The 17,663-nt window shown below is 44.0% G+C and overlaps 2 protein-coding genes across 2 annotated transcripts; one reads left to right on the forward strand and one right to left on the reverse strand.

Moving 5' to 3' along the window:
• Window positions 1–708: 708 nt before the first annotated feature.
• On the reverse strand, window positions 709–11,426 carry PHOSPHO1 (phosphoethanolamine/phosphocholine phosphatase 1). Its single transcript, XM_085608967.1, has 2 exons — window positions 11,014–11,426; window positions 709–7,690 (listed from the first exon to the last, which is right to left on the reverse strand). The coding sequence occupies exon 2, from the start codon at window positions 7,679–7,681 to the stop codon at window positions 6,932–6,934; it is 750 nt and encodes a 249-aa protein (XP_085465093.1). The 5' UTR covers window positions 7,682–7,690; window positions 11,014–11,426; the 3' UTR covers window positions 709–6,931.
• Window positions 11,427–12,227: 801 nt separating this feature from the next.
• Window positions 12,228–15,062, forward strand: LOC146869632 (uncharacterized). Its single transcript, XM_085654327.1, has 2 exons — window positions 12,228–13,980; window positions 14,385–15,062. The coding sequence occupies exon 1, from the start codon at window positions 12,870–12,872 to the stop codon at window positions 13,908–13,910; it is 1,041 nt and encodes a 346-aa protein (XP_085510453.1). The 5' UTR covers window positions 12,228–12,869; the 3' UTR covers window positions 13,911–13,980; window positions 14,385–15,062.
• The last annotated feature ends 2,601 nt before the right edge of the window (window positions 15,063–17,663 follow it).

Here is a 17,663-nt window from a genome sequence, read left to right on the forward strand (position 1 = left end):
GCATCCTATACACGTGGAACGCCATACACCTGTACAGGTTATATGTGCATACAAGCCACCTGTACCAACACCTGAACATGGTATACACTATACGTGGGATACACCTGCACATGGTACACACCTAGAAATACTATGCATTACAGATCTATGATGAGATTCAATATGACGTGATGTGATGAAGAATTATGATGACCTATAACTTCACGTGGGCTGCTACTACATATTTGCATTCTATACATATGGAATGCTGTACCTACACCTGAACATAATATATACTTATATGTGGCATACATAAATACCTGCACATGGTAAACCTCTACAAATAGCGTGCAATACATCTCGGCATGATGTATACCAACATATGACCCAGACATACGCATATACACGTTTACATATGGATTGCTTTACATGTTAGCACGGCATACGCTGATGCATGGTACCCACCATCCCATCTTGCACTTAGATATGGTATACACTGATATAAATCTTACCTATAATCAACATCTACATGTATGGACATACACATGGCTTACAACTAAAAATGGCCTTCCTCCCACATCTATATTTAAAATGGGCTGTAACTGTGGCCTAGCATGAACATGACACACAGCCTATGACAGCTCATAGACAATATGAACAAACATGTACACAACTCGGTATGTTTGCTGTTTTCCACTGAAGAATAAAATGAACACATTGTCACCATGGTTTTTTGATAATAGCATAGTTTATTATTTAGAAAAAGTGTATTTAATAGATAAAATGAAACATGCAGACTGAATAGTGTGAGTTTTTCAAAAAATAGCAATAATTTCGGATTTCACTTACAATTTAAACAAACAAAACAATTAATGGCTTTATGTTCCTTCAGAGAATAATTAAAACAACAAATTGCTCTGAAGTTCCCGTTCAATACTATTCATTCAGAAGATTTTACAGTGTCGCGGGAGCAGTGGGTGCTCATGTTGCCAGTAGCCCAGCCCCATTCATGTCATTAGGCACAACAGTGACAATCAAACAACATCGCCTCATCTGGCACCCAAGATACAAGCAAAGAGTAGATGATGCTTAGGACCCGCCAAACTGAAGCTCATGAAACCACCAGGAGAAACCCAGGTGTCTTCACCGACAGCAGATTTGCGAGATTTAATGGGAAGACTCCTAATACTAAAGGATGGTGGGGGTGGGATACAGTCAGTTCATACCAGGACAGTGCACCCCCTGGTGGGGGAGCAGTATGGGCCAGTCCACCTCTAGTGGGGGGAGCAGCGTGGGCCAGTCCACCTCTGGTGGGCAGGGCCGGACTGGGAACAGGAACCGGCCCTGGCAAACTGCTCAGCCGGCCCCCCCTGGGGTGAGGGGGGAGTGCAGCCGAGCAGTTTGCGAGGGCCGGTTTCGGACTATTTTGTTACAGGGGGCGGATATTGCCGACCCCCGGTAATAAAAACGGCCCCCCAGGTGCCCAAAACCGGCCCCACATTAGCGGCCTACCAGGGAAAAGCCCGGTACCTGCTAAGGCCAGTCCGGCCCTGCTGGTGGGGAAGCAGCGTGTATAGGGACACTAGACAAATGCTTACATTATCCCACTAAAATAGGTAGCATACAGAATTCTGCTACCTGACAAAGCCGAAACTAAGTTCGGAGGCTTTCCGACTGCCATCGTAATAGGCTCCCAAGTATGCAGGAATGCAGGATTGTGTGTGTATGTGTATATATATATGTCAGTGCGGGGGGTCCGCACATTAAGGAACTGCTGACACCAAAAATTACAGACCCATAGCGAGCCTGCCATTTCCGGCTAAAATTGTTGAAAAAATTATGAATGTCCAAATCTCAAAGTACATTGAACTTCACCAACTCTTAGACACCACTCAGTTTGGATTTCGGAAGGGTCACGGGACTGAAACTGCTTTATAAAGGCTAACTAGGACATCAGAGTTATTCTGGACCGGGGGGCACAGCGGTCCTTGTGCTGCTCGATCTTTCTGCGGCCTTCGACACGGTCAATCACACCATACTCATTGACCGTGTCGCAGAGCTAGGCATTGGGGGCAAAGCCTGTGCTCTGCTGGCCTCCTTCCTTGCCAACCGTACTCAGACAGTTAACCTTGGTACCTTTCAGTCCTCCCAACTGAGTCTTCCCTGTGGAGTTCCGCAGGGCTCGTCACTGAGCCCGACCCTCTTTAATATTTACATCACTGACTTAGCCAGAATCATTAAGAGCCATGGGTTGAATCTCACATCATATGCCGACGATACGCAGCTGATGCTGGCTATACATAATGATGGCAATAAAGCAGCTGAAAAATTTCAATATGGCCTACTGGCCATTAGCAACTGGATGACCAATAATTGCCTCAAACTAAATTCTGATAAAACAGAAATCATGATTTTTGGTAAACTAGCCCCAGCCTGATCTTCTACCTGGCGGCCCTCGTCTCTAGGCCCCCCTCCTCCCCCAGTCACCAAGGTCAGAAACCTAGGAGTCATATTTGATGACAGACTCACTTTTCTCCCTCATGCCAACTCAGTAGTCTCAGCCGCCTTCTACAAGTTACGGATGATAAAGAAAATCCTTCCTTTGCTCCCCCTAACGTCTGGCAAAACTCTCATTAGCACCTTAATCAACTATTGACTATTGTAACGGGCTTCTTTTAAATGCCCAAAGTAAGGTCATTAACAAATTGCAAACAATCCAGAACGCAGCCGCAAGGCTGCTCTCAGGAACCCCAAAATATAAGCCAATTTCACAGGTGATACAAAAATACCACTGGCTCCCAGTGAGGAATCAGATTAAATTTAAGGCCTTGTGTATTGCGTATAAAACTTCACGCAACACTGGACCTCATTTCCTGATCAAAGACCTGGCAACCTATACTCCGACCCGGGCGCTTCGCTCCTCTACGTCATCCTTGTTCATGGTACCTCGGACCAAAACGGCCGCCTGGGGCGATAAACGTTTCATTGTCGCAGCAGCCAGACTTTGGAACTCGCTCCCCCTTAATATCAGAACCTCTCAGTCTCTACTCTCATTCAGAAAAATGACCAAAACGTGGCTATTTGCACAATAGTCCTTGGAGTTGGTTTCATGCTGTTGTCCTTAACGCCGAGACACCTATGTATATTTGTGCGCTTTATAAATTTTATAAACATAAACCATCAACCCGTGAGTGCGTCCGTTTTTAGCCCAAAATTGCGCGAAAGTGGTAATATATATACCCACATATATACACACACACACACACGTGTGCGCTCACTAGCTCATCCTTCTTCAGTGAGATTGAAATGCCTGCACACTTCCAAGATTTGTTATAATGCAGGGTTCCAAAATCCACTTTAGCACTTGACACGTTTCAGCTACACAGTAACCTTGCTCACAATTTTCCGCAACCCGTCAAGCCGTAATGCGGATTTTGGAAGCAGAATAAACACTGCATTATTGATACAAATCCTGGATGTGTGTCAGCACCTCCTTGTCACTGAATGAGAATCCAGGGTACATTTGCTGTCGAGGCTAAGTAGTTTACACACACACACACAAATATAATCTATATATAGGATACATAAAGGTTAACAGTGTAATATGGGCCTATACTTCTATAGAGGAGTTATGGTAACATCATAAGCTCATAAGCAATAATGCCAAAATCCAAGTGGTTTATAAGTGTCACCAGGATCCCGAGAGGCAATATAGGTACACATTACATTAGTTATCCATTACTCTTGTCCCTATACACATTGATTTGGGTGCAATTAGCACAAACAATGTTTTTATTTAAAACTGGAAGAGGTTATTGAAAACAATATGCAATATACTGGACTATACTGTTTGATTGCAGTAAATATAAAAAATTATTTAACTTTGTAGTTAATAAAACAAACAGGAAAAATATATATTCCTGCTTAAAAAACACTCACTTGCTCTATAAATCAGAGCTGGAAGTTGCTACCAACAATGGGCCCTGATTGCAATTGTGTCATTAGGATGGGTTTTCTGTGAGTTCCAATAGTAAGTAAAGAACTGCATCATAGCATTTGGTTGCCTGCAGTAAAAGGAAGAGAACAGTGAAGAACTTTAGAAAAAATAAACACCTTTGCATTGCGAAAAACACATTCTTTCTGGAAAAGGGAGAGACTGTTGAAGCTGTACTCTTCAAAGTGGCAGCTCACCCTGGATGGGGAAAGCTTCAGTTACAATTTCAAGCTTTCTCCACCTTTCAAGAATGCATGCTTGATAAGATAATTGACAATGGTCAGGGCCGGTGGAAATATGCGATTCTCTGGCAGTGATTTTTACCGCATAATTATGGGTTTACTATAATCTGACGCATAATTTTCCACATAAGTGGCAGATTTCACAAAAGTTATTTTTAGATCATTTGGATCAAAATAATAGTTCCATACAATGCTTCACATATTATTGCATAATGTTCCATTTCTTGTTGCATAATTTAACCTAGCCGCTCTTCGATTGAATAATCCTAGTGGCCCTGGTAACGGTAAAGTTGTACAGCGTGGTATGATTAATATTTTGCCATATAACACAGTTGCCACTGAAATATTGGTCTTAGACCACTACATTGTGTGCAGGAAAAGCACCTAAATGTGCAATGTATATAGACAAACAGACAAATAAACAAGTAGATAGACAGTCAGACACAGGTGTATATACATATATGTATGCATCTCTAGCTGAAGTGACCGTTACTAGTCACCCCTATATGAATTATATATCATATATATTATCCAGGTTTTATGGGTGTGAATATTAAGCTACTAGAGAGTGCAGAGGAGGAGCAGCCCAGATGGGTATGCATATCTTCGTGAAGTGACCTGGCGGATAATGTTCTTAACACATTTAAAACAAACATGATATTAAAATACTGATGTAAATATAATAATTAATAAGGTTATACAACATATGTATTTCTTGTTATTCATATAATGATGCATGACCAGTTTTTAAACACTCTCCTGTGCAGATTGGGATTCACTTAGGAGTATGTCTTGAAAATGCGCCGCCAATCGAAATTCAGTTGTCAGACTTTCCTGCTCTCTGTGTCCAGAAGATAAAGACAATTTCTCTCCATGTATCTTTTACCCATATATGCCACCCGGCTAATCATTGCCTGTGTAGACCGCAAGGACGTCACTGTGGTATTCTGATGGCAACAGGGCAAGCAGTCAGTCAAAGGCTGATATGCAGGGCCAAGGAAAAAGGAAATGATCAGTGCCTGAGGAATATCCTCCTAATAGCTGGTAATAAAAAATTTGCAAAATGAGTACCTTTTATGTTCTGCACATGAGATCTCCCCTCTCTTTATGCCCGAGTCTGGCTCGCTTTAGATCTGCGTTTGAGGGAGATACCAGAAGAAAACCTTCAGAGGATCTGGACCCAGGGTCACCTTCCACAGATCCAAACATCCCTCACCTCTGGTAGACTAAACCTAATCCGTCCTGCTTCAGACACAAATCAATTCAATAAACAGGTAGACTTTAATACATCCGCCTGGGTATCTAGAAGACACAATATATTTACGTTTGAGGGCCTCTTCAGGAGAAAACATTCATTCATATTAGAGGTCCTCTCTGCATGCAAAGATACAGAAGCCTGTGACAGCACCAAAGGCTTACAGGGAAGCAGAGGGAAGATGATCTTGGAGTGGAATGGGCAGCTTAGCGACAAGTCAGGTTATGGGACTATAAGGCAAACCACTCAAGGCAACAAGATTCAACAAGGTTTAGACTATGGACATACATTGGTTAAGACATCAAGGAGAATATTCTTTATCTTGTCTTTGAGCTCCTACCACTAGGTCACAACGGCCAAAAAGGCTTGCAACATTCAAGAAGTATGAAAGTGGGTGGGAGAACCCAGAATTCTAACAGAGAGAACGCACATACATAAAAACAGAAATTGTAGGGCTTCTAAAACAGGGACTGGAACAAATCAAATATTTTTTCTAATCAGCTACATCCACTGGTGCTAATAAGAAGAGCAAAAACGTGCTCAAGCCCATATAACTTTCAGATGAACAAAATCGATGGGTAATATCCAAGTCAACTGATAAAGGATTCCTAAGATAAATAAGATGGGATGTTGGGGGTAGAGGGTGTGCATGTGATACAATATGGAAGGATTGCGCACCCAATTTATTTGATTAAGATCGGAGGATCGCTATAAGGCTAAACTTTACATGTGGAGTAGTCTACATAGCCAGATAATGTTTCTGAAATATTGACTACTGAAGCCAATGCAGTGGCTAAAGCAGAGAGAGCATTGGAAGGTTCCACGCAGAAGCGATAAAACAGTTTTACTTTACAATCAGAGGGAGTGATCAACATGGCAGAACACAGCACTCATGAGACTAATCTTGCCCAGCTACACCACCACTAGAAGGGCATATGGACGTAGGAAAGTTGGGTTTCAGAGACCTTGACAATGGCTACATTGTGCAGAGGTTTAGTAGCCCCTGTTGTTGGGTGCCATACTGGCTGAGCAGATTCGTTTATCGAGCAACACTGAACAATTACTCTTGCGAAGGAGGTAGTGGAAGCCCAATACAAGAGAACCCTTTGAGTGGCTCACATGAGCCCAGTTCATGGCAGAAGCAGGTCAACTCTTTTGCAGACATCGTCAGAATGCTGCAGGAATAGACAACACACCTTGCCTTCTTCGACTACAGACTGAGGTACTCACTTAAAAAATAGGTTAATACCAGAGGCAAGAACAAAGAATGAATAAGGCGCATGGAGAAAGGCACAAGTCATTGCTCGAAAGTCAACATTCCTAACACATAGTTGAGATGATCAGTAAATGTAAAACCCAACTGTGCGTCTTACAATGAAGCTCCTCTGGTTCTGTGGAACCTCAGCATCAGATTTCAGAGAAAGGAAGAGGTTCAAAACACTAGTCGCGGCTGCTGAATCCTTATGCTTGTTTGAGTTCCCCCTGAAGATGCTGGAGAATGACACTAGCTGAGTCCCAGGGCACCACCTTGGCCTGATACACTCCTGGCTGCGTCTCTTCCATTTTCTGGATCATCCGGTGCATGGGGTACTTCTTCCGTGGAAATGCAACATCTGTTGATGTCAAGACAACTGATGGACAGAAATCATTGGCCCCATCACCGACATAAAAGAGCTTCTCAAACTTAATCCCTTCTTGGGACCTTTCAGTCAGATACTCCGACAAGATCTTTCGTTTGCACATGTTGGCAGGGCACTGAGTGCAGTTATGGGAGTGATAGGGTTCCAAAGTCAAGTTGCCCCGATTGTCAAAGTATGCTGGATTACTGAAGATCTTGCGGAAAAGGGAGAGGTAACCCGTAGAACGTAGAAAGCCCTTAACGCCGAACATGTTGGCGTCAGATATGAGGATGATCTCAAATAGCTCCTTGTTCTTGGATAGGAACCCAAATAGGTCCAGCATACCCGGAGAGAAGGGGATCTTCTCATATACATCTAAGTAATCTTGCTTTCGAACTCCTTTATCACCAAAATACTCGAACACTCGCTTCATGTACTGGTTGTAGAATCCCTCTTGGAAGGTCTGGCGCAGTGACTCAGGAAGCTCCTGCGAAGGAGCTACACGCATGATAGAGTCATCACTGTTCTCATTAACAATAGTCTCATCAAAGTCGAATATCAACAGATACTTCCGGGTTGAGGCTGCACCCATGTTAGACTCCTGCAAAGGAAGCATGAAAAGGGATTAGTTAAGTGATAAGAAGGAAGTTTAGTCTATAGCTAATGATACTGGCGCCTATTTTCAAACATTTTGCACTTGATCTCTACTGTTAAAATGGAAATATGAATTCGCAGGATCAGGAATTAGCAAGAAAATGGAGGGAAGAGAATATTTGAAAAATTCAGACCCTACAGTGCACAACAAAAAATGGCAAAAAAAAGTGTTTGTAGGGGCGGAAAGAAGGGATCACCCCAAAATGTAATTGGGATATGCAGGGATGGCATTCCTCTATAAGGATATATGTATTTACCCTATGGAATAAAAATAATTCAGACCAAATACACTGTTAGACCTAAGCACACATGAGCAGATTAACTGGTGGAATCTGACCAGCGTATGGTTAGATTTTGCAGTAGTAGTTCTCGACATGTGTGAGAGGCATAGATTTTAAAAGCCTACTACCAGAAAACATTTTAGTGAATAACAAGAAAATACTCACTTAGGTTTACAGCTGTCTTTGTGAGTCTTGCTCTTTGCAGCTCATGTATGAAACAGTAAGTGGGCAAGCTCCTCAGGTTGTCCCTAGGTGATGCATATCATACCCAATCAGTCTTTAACTCCCACCCAGTCCATCACATATCCAGCGTTTTCTGAAATTCTACCTATCCTCAGCCTTGAGTTTCCCAACTAATTGATGCTAGTCACATTGAGATCTTCCAGGGGCTGAGCGGGCCCACTGACCATCTGGTAGGACGTTCAGCACATTGAAACCACTCTGGTGGTATCCAAGCACTTCACAAGCTAAAGAAACAAAACTTATTGTGGTATAACGTTTCTCAATTCATTTTTGAATGGACATTGGCACGGTGTCAAGTAACTATCTTCACCACAATGCCACAGATATATCTTAAGCAAAATGTGGATTTTTTATGCCAGCAAATATGTTTTTGCAGCACACAGCTATCACAGTGCAACTGAACAGGCACAAGCAACTTACTCAGTAAAGGAGAGGAAAATCAAATAGAACTGCATGCACTCAGAAAAAGAGAATCTGCCACAGTCTGAAAACTTTACCCGCAGGTACTTAGAGACCTTTCTTCGCAAGATTAGAAAAATCACTTGCGTCATTTCTGCACCTATGTATTAAGTATTTAAACAATGAAAAAGTGAAGTTGTATCTGAGCACATAAAACAGGTGCGCATCTATTGGTATATCGTCCGACTGTTCAATTTACCCATTGGCAGCGGCCCCCAGATGCCTCTGGCATGAGCTGTGCTCTTCTTTATGGATAGATGCATTGTAAAGCGAATGGAGCTGCAGTCTGAAACCCACCAGAGGGGGTGCTGGTACAACAAATGAAGTCGATAGTGTGATCGCCCACCAAAGGAGGTGCTGCTGGGTGGAGTAGACTTCCTGCCTTTTCTCCAGACAAGGAACTGCTGACATGTTGGGACTTCTGTCCTCACTCTGGAGAAAGCGCTACCAAGGTGTGGTCTGTCATACAAGTCAGAGCTGGGATGTTAGTGGTATCAGGTTCTACAGGCATTAGAAATATTGTAAAAATACCTAGGAGAATAAAGTAGATGGACACAGCTATTTTGCATCCACGCATCATATTGTGAAGGATCCTAAACATCATTGCCGGATATGTGACTGTGGTGATTACCTGCAATGCTAATCTGAGGGGAAAGAGTGAGGCAAACATACCTAGACATGTCAACCTACTGGCTCAGATGACCAAAGCTTGGTGAAGAAAGCAAATACAAGAAGATGATGGATGGAGCGCTGAAACTTTGCAGACACTCACCCCCCACCCCCCCATCACAGATTTGGGTTGAATCCATCATAGTTCTTTAGCTCACTTCACCACCCCAGTTCACACCAAGCCATATTGAAATCAGTCTCGACCCTATTCCTCAAGGGAACAGTCCAGCCCGAACTGCCAGTCTAGGACTTCCCTGGACTGGAAACAAGCATCCAAAAAAGCATGGTAACAGCATGCCTAGAAAAGGATGAGCACAGGATATGATTACTTGATTCCAGACTAGAATAGCATGCAATAAAGCAAACCGTGAGTTTTGCTCTACTCAGAGAGGAGCTGTATTATCCTCTGCCACTTCAGTAGCACCGTCAATGATCCACTCATACAGTTCTGCACCTACCCGGCATATTTCCAAAGCAGCAGGAGACAAACTACAGCCCTGTCAATTCAACATGTAGAAACTTGAGGAAAAAGGTGTCCACCATGTGTAGTTGAGCTAAACTAACAGATCGTGTGTTCTGGTTAACCAAAATTAATTAAAATATTGCTTATGAATATACGCCTCGCGACCCGGCGGTCCTCAACAACTGGAGTCAGTAGTGAATTGCATGCGGTTTAGAACATGTCCGTTGCAGGCAGACGAACCACAACCAAAAAAGAGAATACCGCAGTATTTTAGGAAATTTGACAAAATTAACTCACCCAGATTAGGCAGTGGTTGTTGATAAATTTAATACATATGTTGATGTGCCATATATATATATATATATATACACACAGACTTGATAACTAGCTGTGCAACAAAGCACCCCAAATGTATTTAGAGCTGGGGGAGGTGTCGTACCACTTGGGCATCTGTTAAAATTCCAGAAGAGGTTGGATATGTCTTTGTCGAGGGTAGAAGGGAGAGCCCCCACTTATTAAAGGCTGAAGTCTACCTGTCTGTACAGGGCAGATCCCCTTTATTGTTCAAACTGTGTGGTGGGATGGGACCTGGTACACTGCAGTCTTTAACTATGTATGGGGGTGTTTATAAGGGGAGACACCCTTCCTTATCTTTAAGAGGGCTTGTATAAGAACTCCTAACCTCTAGGGGAGTGACACCGATGATCCACCCCAGTCTATAAAGAGTGAGAAGGGTAAGTAAGCAGCCTCAGCCTCATTCTACAAAGTTAGAGGAGTGATCAGTCTCATTTTAAAAGATGGAGGGCGATCCAAAAGGGTCTGTAATAGGGTTAAAACTAACTTTCAAATCTGTCTTTAAGAGGGTGTGACGGCCATCACTGTGGATAAGAGAGAAAGGCACCTCAGTCCCTAAAGCAAACTGCTCAGTCCAGGAGCTGCAACCTACCTCTTTCTAAATGTTCAATAGTCACCCCTATTTATAACGAGGCGAATGGTCCACCTCAGTATATAAGTGACTTGATCCACTCCATTCTATAAAGGGGCTACGTTGTTTAGAATGCATTCTGCTGTTCCTTGTTCATGGAGGAGGTCTGCCTGGATGGGTAGCGCACTTCCAAGTGAAAGCCATGTCCAAAATGCTCCGTGGTTACTCACCTTTACTGCTTTGACCACTGAATGGTTCCGGCTCTCTTCTGGATTCGATTCACTCTGCTTCCTGGGGGGCGGGCGTCGTAGTTGACGGGTTCCGTTTTCGGTTTATCTGTTCCTGGCTCAGATTGGACTGGCGATCCATGCTGCCCGCTCTCTGCCCTTTAAAGACCGAAGCAGTGCCAGAGAGCCGCAGAGACCACCGCAGGCTGCGTCACAAACCGGGCTGCCAATGAACGCACGGCTTGCCACATCAACGGGAACACATTTATCGAGGACGCCCCCCACTGCCCTAAATTTCCCCCCTACCTCCCCTCAGAGCAGTAACACAGTGGAACCGTCTACTGCGACATAAGCGTTTTTGCTTCGGGAAATCAGGTGTCCCCTTCACACAGGAAACAATAAACCCGCCCACTGTCAGGAGACCAGCCACTCACAGGAAGGACCGCACCATTGTAATGGGCGGGGGAAGAGGGGCGATGACAAATAACCGTCTGTTGTTTAATGTGTAAAAAAAAAAAAAAAGTAATCGCCTTTTGCCAAATTGCTTGCTTGTCTTTTAAGAAACGACGGTGCAACTGCTTTTCCCGCATGGTTACTACACTATATTTGCACAGACAGCCGGAACTTCTTATTACAAAATACGGACTGCAAGCGTAGCAGCTGGAGAATCTAGAACGCGTAATGGTGGCGATTGATAGTCAACGGGGTCAAACGTGATGGACGTTTGGGGGTCACGAAGGAAAAAACAGAGATTGGCAATGCTTATTTGTAGGTCTAGCTTTAATGTGCGGCACCCTGCACTGAAAAAGGACTGCTGAGCCTGCATGTGTACCTGTTACCTTGCATTTATACGTAAACACCGCTCACCCTGCAATCTCGGAGGAATACCACTTCCCTGTAATAATCACATGGCGGTACTGTTATCCCTGCGCTAACACGAGCACAGCTCTCAATTAATTCTATGTCAGGACCGGAGGCTCCGATTATGCTTCTCAATCTTTACTAGGAAGCTCACAGCAGCCAATAAAAACAGAGATAAAAACCACGTGACAACCATAGAGTCTCGTCCATATAAGGTCCCTGTCAGCACATAGAGTCCTCTTTCTTTGCTGCTCCGCAGCCAGTTAAGTACCTTGTGTTTATTCTCTCTTAAGTGTGGTATTACTTAATTATTGACACGCTTGTATGCTGCGGCTATTGTTCTGTTTTATGATGCGCTGACTTTGATGCGCGATCGCTGTTGACGCGATTTATGTGGTACGAGGTTTTCACCTCGCCGATGTTAATTTCGTTGCCGGTTGCCTTTCAACTAAGGGGATATTGACGCGCTGCGAGCGCTTACCCGTGTAGTCCGTCGGTGAGTTTGTTTTCCTCACGTCGCTCGGGTTTGTGGAGCGGGAGGTTCAGGGGAGCGAGGACGCGCGTCTGTCTGACGCGCAGTCCTCTTTTACTGATTGTGTGAGCCTGGGCCAGCGCGCATGCGCGGCGGCCATTTTTGCCCGCGAAAGTCATTCGGGCTTAAATTGAACACCGGAGCAGTGTGTTGACTGCTTATGACCCGCATTTGTGCCGATTTTCGGCGAAAAAGGCTAGTTTTGGCTCCCCAGACGCCCTTCTGTTCTACAATCAGTGGGGCTGTATAATTCAGCATAGGCTTTGCCTAGAGTGGGGTTTTGTTGTGCAAGCCCTCCCTCCCTCCACATCTAAACATTAACATTTTGTGACACCATTGGTGACTGTATTGGGGCTTGCCTGGGGTTACCACTCCCCCTGATCTCCTGTGTGGGACTATTGATTGTGGACTTGACGGACATCACAAGCAATCCTCAGGGTCGTTAATTGCTCACTGTGTGGTAACTATGTTTGAATACTATGAAGAGGATTATTATTATTATGATGATGAAGACCCTTCAGGGTCTATGGAATATGACCTCGTGGAGGCATTGGACGCAGGTGTGCAGCATTCAGTCAATTCCGCGTTGGTGAGAGCGATTGCGCCGTTGAAGCGCCATCTTTGCTCTTACGCAAAGAAACAAGGCTGGCTTCCATCCTCAGCTTCCCGTCCTACACCTGGGGGTAAGGGAAGAGCGAATCCCCACGCTGCGGATTTCGCTAAGCTCGCAAGATCAATGGCGGAGCAAGAGCGTTCTACTCCTAGTAGAGAGGCGACAATTACTGAGATCTCCCAGGAGGATGATGGTCAAGACACCACACCTGACCCTACCACGGACGAGGATGAATCCCCTCGCCCTTCCAAGAAAGCAAGGAAGGAAAAGCATTCTGGTCCGTCCACATCACCTAAGGTTCTCACGTTTGAGCCAGCGGACATTATCCACCCTAATTCCTCATCCTGGCTGCCACCCCAAGAGGTGGCGGAATATGTCCAGACCCATCTACGTCAAGCATTTGACACGGACGTGCGGGCACGACTGCGGTCGGAGTGCCCTCGGCCTGAATTGGCGGATAAGGTGGCGGCTACCCCAGAGGTGGATCCGTCCATTTTGACTTACTTGAAAAAGTATTCGAAAGATCCTAAGAAAGGCTTGGACAGGTCCTGGCGATCCTGCCAGGATAAACTGCTGGACGTCATAGGCCCACTGACAAAGATTCTCGAGCTCGGCTTTAGGGCCAAAGAATCCTCCATTGCAATTAGCCCTGATGAGTTGATTGGCTGGGCGCAGCGGGCAGTGTGCCAACTGGGCAATGCTAATTGTGCATTGTCAACGGAGCGGCGCAGGTCCATTCTCTTAAAGTTGGATCCCAGGCTGGCCGAGTTATCTACGTCTGAATCGGGTCCGCTAGCTCAAGGTCTCCTACACTCACATGGGCACACTACTTACTGCAATCATACAGTGATTGCATTCACTCACACGCACTGTGCACATCCTATACTCTCCTAGGCTCACCACTCAATCTGCGCTCACAGGACCACTCCACCCTACACTCTCACATTGGAGGATGATGGAGCAGGTAAAACAAAATTTTGTATACCTCCTCTAAATTGCATGAAATTAATTACGTAATCATTCTAAATTTAACTTGCAATAACCAGTTTGCAGTGAAATTTTACTAATCAACTTTTGCACCTTGATAAACACGAGATACACGTGGGACTAAAATGTTAATTGCATGGGAGAATAATTAATTAATTAAGGTACGCAAACTAACCTTAGATTGTGGTGAAATAGAAAATTGCATGATTTATGTTGCTTTGGGAATGTTTGTGTTTTCAAAACTATAAAATGGTGAGTATTATCGCTTTAAATGTTGCTACAGCTAGGGAAATACTATTATACATCGGGATTAGTGTGGGTTTAAACATTAGAATCTCCATTTCTATATTTTAATTACCGTTATGTCTGTTTTTGCTTAAGTTGACATTCGGGCCTACTAGTCTGCAGTACCCAAGATGGAGGTCTCTGAAGCGGACGCCACCATGTGAGCGCGATGATTTCTGCGCAGAATCGGATGGCTCTGGAGATCTCCAAATGACCTGAATCTATGACACCATGTTCCCTGTCAAGGATAGGAACTGGTTTGCCTGCCAACTGACGACGGTTTGGGAACAGCGGAAAGGACAATGCAGAAACTGTGGAGAGATGACTTCTTTTCCTCAAACTGTTACATTCGCTGCTCTCGCCTGGGAGCTAAATGAACATTATAAAATAAGCGCCTTCCTATGCCAAGTCTTCATGAAGAACCAGTTTACCCTGGGAAACTTTTAGAAAACTTACAGATAACCCCGAACTGTCCAATCAGAACATTTCTCTACCCCTAAAATGTTGCATGTTAATATGAAGTAAGAGGGAAAAAGGGTATATAAAGCCCTCATCCGCCAAAGGGGGGTGGTCATCGGGTTGGGTCTGCATTGAGCTGGTGGTGATTTTAAATAGTTTGCCTTGGGTTTCTTTGGCTTTTGGGAGAAAAGTTTGCAGTGTATCCTGTATTTCGTCTGACGGTTTGATCTTTTGCTGTGGGTCAGACAGCTTATCCTGAGAATTGTACCAGAGAATGCGATAACTCCCTGTTTACTCAGAAAATCGACAACGCTTGCTAATTGGTAATTAATTAACTGCGTATTCTAAATTCATGCTTATTTACTAAATGTCTGAATTCTCTTTTAAATAAAACTGAATTTATATTATGAACTGTAGTGCATAAATGCTAACGCAGAGAAATTATTATTAGATAAACAAAAGTTGAAATAATAAGAAATGAGTTTGTGGTTCTTTAATTAATTACTGAAAGTACCAAATGTTTCCTAGGCTTTAAATTGTGTTTTAGCTGGTTCTAATTCACCATCAACCAGTCCAACTAATTGGTCCATCGACCAAGTGGTGGAGTGCCTTGATGTTAAGGTCAGGATTCTGTAGGTGTATATGTATAAAATGTATATAATGTAAAGAAAATGTATCCTGATAGGTAATAAGGTACCCACATGTCCAGCGCTTTTCTCCTGTGTACGGATTTGAGTGAGATTTATTGAATGACAAGTGCATGTTGGTGTTATGGGCTCCACCAATGAATGAGAGCATGGATGAGTTGTGATTACGAATCTGTGATATAGGGAGAATAGGAAAATGTTTCCCCCTTGCGCTGCATCAAGGACCACTCATGTTGCACTCACATAGACACACGGCTCTTGATACACTCAAACAGGTACAGCAGTTCTACTGCACTCACCCAGGTTCACACCACTTACCCTGCAATTTGACAGATACACCATTTGCCATGTACACATATCAGCACACCACTTGTCCTGCAGTCACAAGGGCACACTGCATAAGCACAATAGTCACCCTGCACTCACATGAGCTCATGCAACACTCAAGAGGCAACCAGCACTGACACACTGCATTCACAAGGGCACACCCCTTATCCAGTACTTACATAAACATGCCTGAATTCGTATAAGCACAATACTAACACTGCAGTCACACAGGTACAATCTTTAACCTGCACTCACATGTGCACTTGCTCAGGGCCAGCTATCTTGCAACTCTCATACAGACTCACCCCTGCACTCACACAGGCACCCCCTAACCCAAAACTCATGCACCACTGCACTAAGGGGTTCCAGAGTAGCGTGCTACTCGCCAAAAAAAGCACTTTAACAACCCATCAGGAGTAGCAAGCGCTATATAAATGCAAACCTTTTCCCCTCTTCAATCCCATCGATATCCTTCTCAATCCAAATAACTGACTAACATATCCACCACTTAAATTACTTTCATATTTCACTAAACTAATTCACCACTAATCCTTTATGGGTTCCAGAGTAGCGTGGTACTCACTGAAAAAGCACTTCAACACCCCATCAGGGGTAGCAAGCGCTATATAAATTCAAACCTTTTTCCCTCTTCTATCCCTCCGCTATCCTTCTCAATCCAAATAACTGAATAACATATCCACCACTCAAATTTCTTACATATTTCACTATACTAATTCACCACAAATCTTGTATGGGTTCCAGAGTAGCTTACTACTCGCCAAAAAAGTGCTTCAACACCCCATCAGGGGTACCAAGCGATATGTAATTTCAAACATTGTTTCCCTCTTCTATCCCTCCAGTGTCGTTCTCAATCCAAATAACTGACTAACATATCCACCAATCAAATTACTTTCATATTTCACTATACTAATTCACCACTAATCCTTTATGGATTCCCAAGTAGCGTGCTACTTGTCGAAAAAGCGCTTCAACACCCCATCAAGGGTAGCAAGCGCTATATAAATGCAAACCTTTTCCCCTCTTCAATCCCATCGATATCCTTCTCAATCCAAATAACTGATTAACATATCCACCACTTAAATTACTTTCATATTTCACTAAACTAATTCACCACTAATCCTTTATGGGTTCCAGAGTAGCGTGTTACTCGCCGAAAAAGCACTTTGATGCCTCATTAGGGGTATGTAGCGCTATATAAATGCAATTACTATATATAAACAAACCTCTTACCCCGCACTTATGCACTTACAAAGGTACACCTTCCACCATGCACTCAAAAGGGTCTCTACACATCTTGTACTCACACAGGCAAGATGCTTACCCTGAAGTCACACAGTAACACTTTTTACCCTGCGCTAATTCAAACACACTGCTTAGCCTATGCTTAAATGAGCACTCCTCGCACCCTGCACTGATGCCCCCATGCCACACTCTCACAAGCACACTGAACACCTTGCACTCAGGTGGGCACATTGTTCATCCTGACTTCACATGGGCAGACTGCTTCCTCCCTCCATCATGCACTGGTCTTCAGCCAGGTCCTGCAACCTGTTCTGTTTTTTAATACATAAGTAAAGGTTTTAGAGCCTTATTTAACCGTAACATCACTTTAAACTTTGTCAGTGAATTTCTGTTTTCTGTTCACCCAATCTCTGCACTGAATCCCCTGCATGCAGCCAGTCAACTCCATGCCCGGCGTCCTGCTCCCAGCCCTCATGGGGCACCCATCCCTTGCTAGGCACAACCATCAGCAGTTTGCAGCCGGGGCTGGACACAGGGCCTGGCCTTTGTCAAGACAATGCACCCAACCCCCGCATGTTGCCAACCCCCACTACGCATAGACTTCACATCATGCGCACCACCCCACATTGTTTTCTCCCTTATATTTACATTTTAAAAGTTTTTAATGGGTATTGTGGTA

Source organism: Triturus cristatus, chromosome 1_1 (genome assembly GCF_964204655.1).
Source record: "Triturus cristatus chromosome 1_1, aTriCri1.1, whole genome shotgun sequence".
NCBI lineage: Eukaryota > Metazoa > Chordata > Amphibia > Caudata > Salamandridae > Triturus > Triturus cristatus.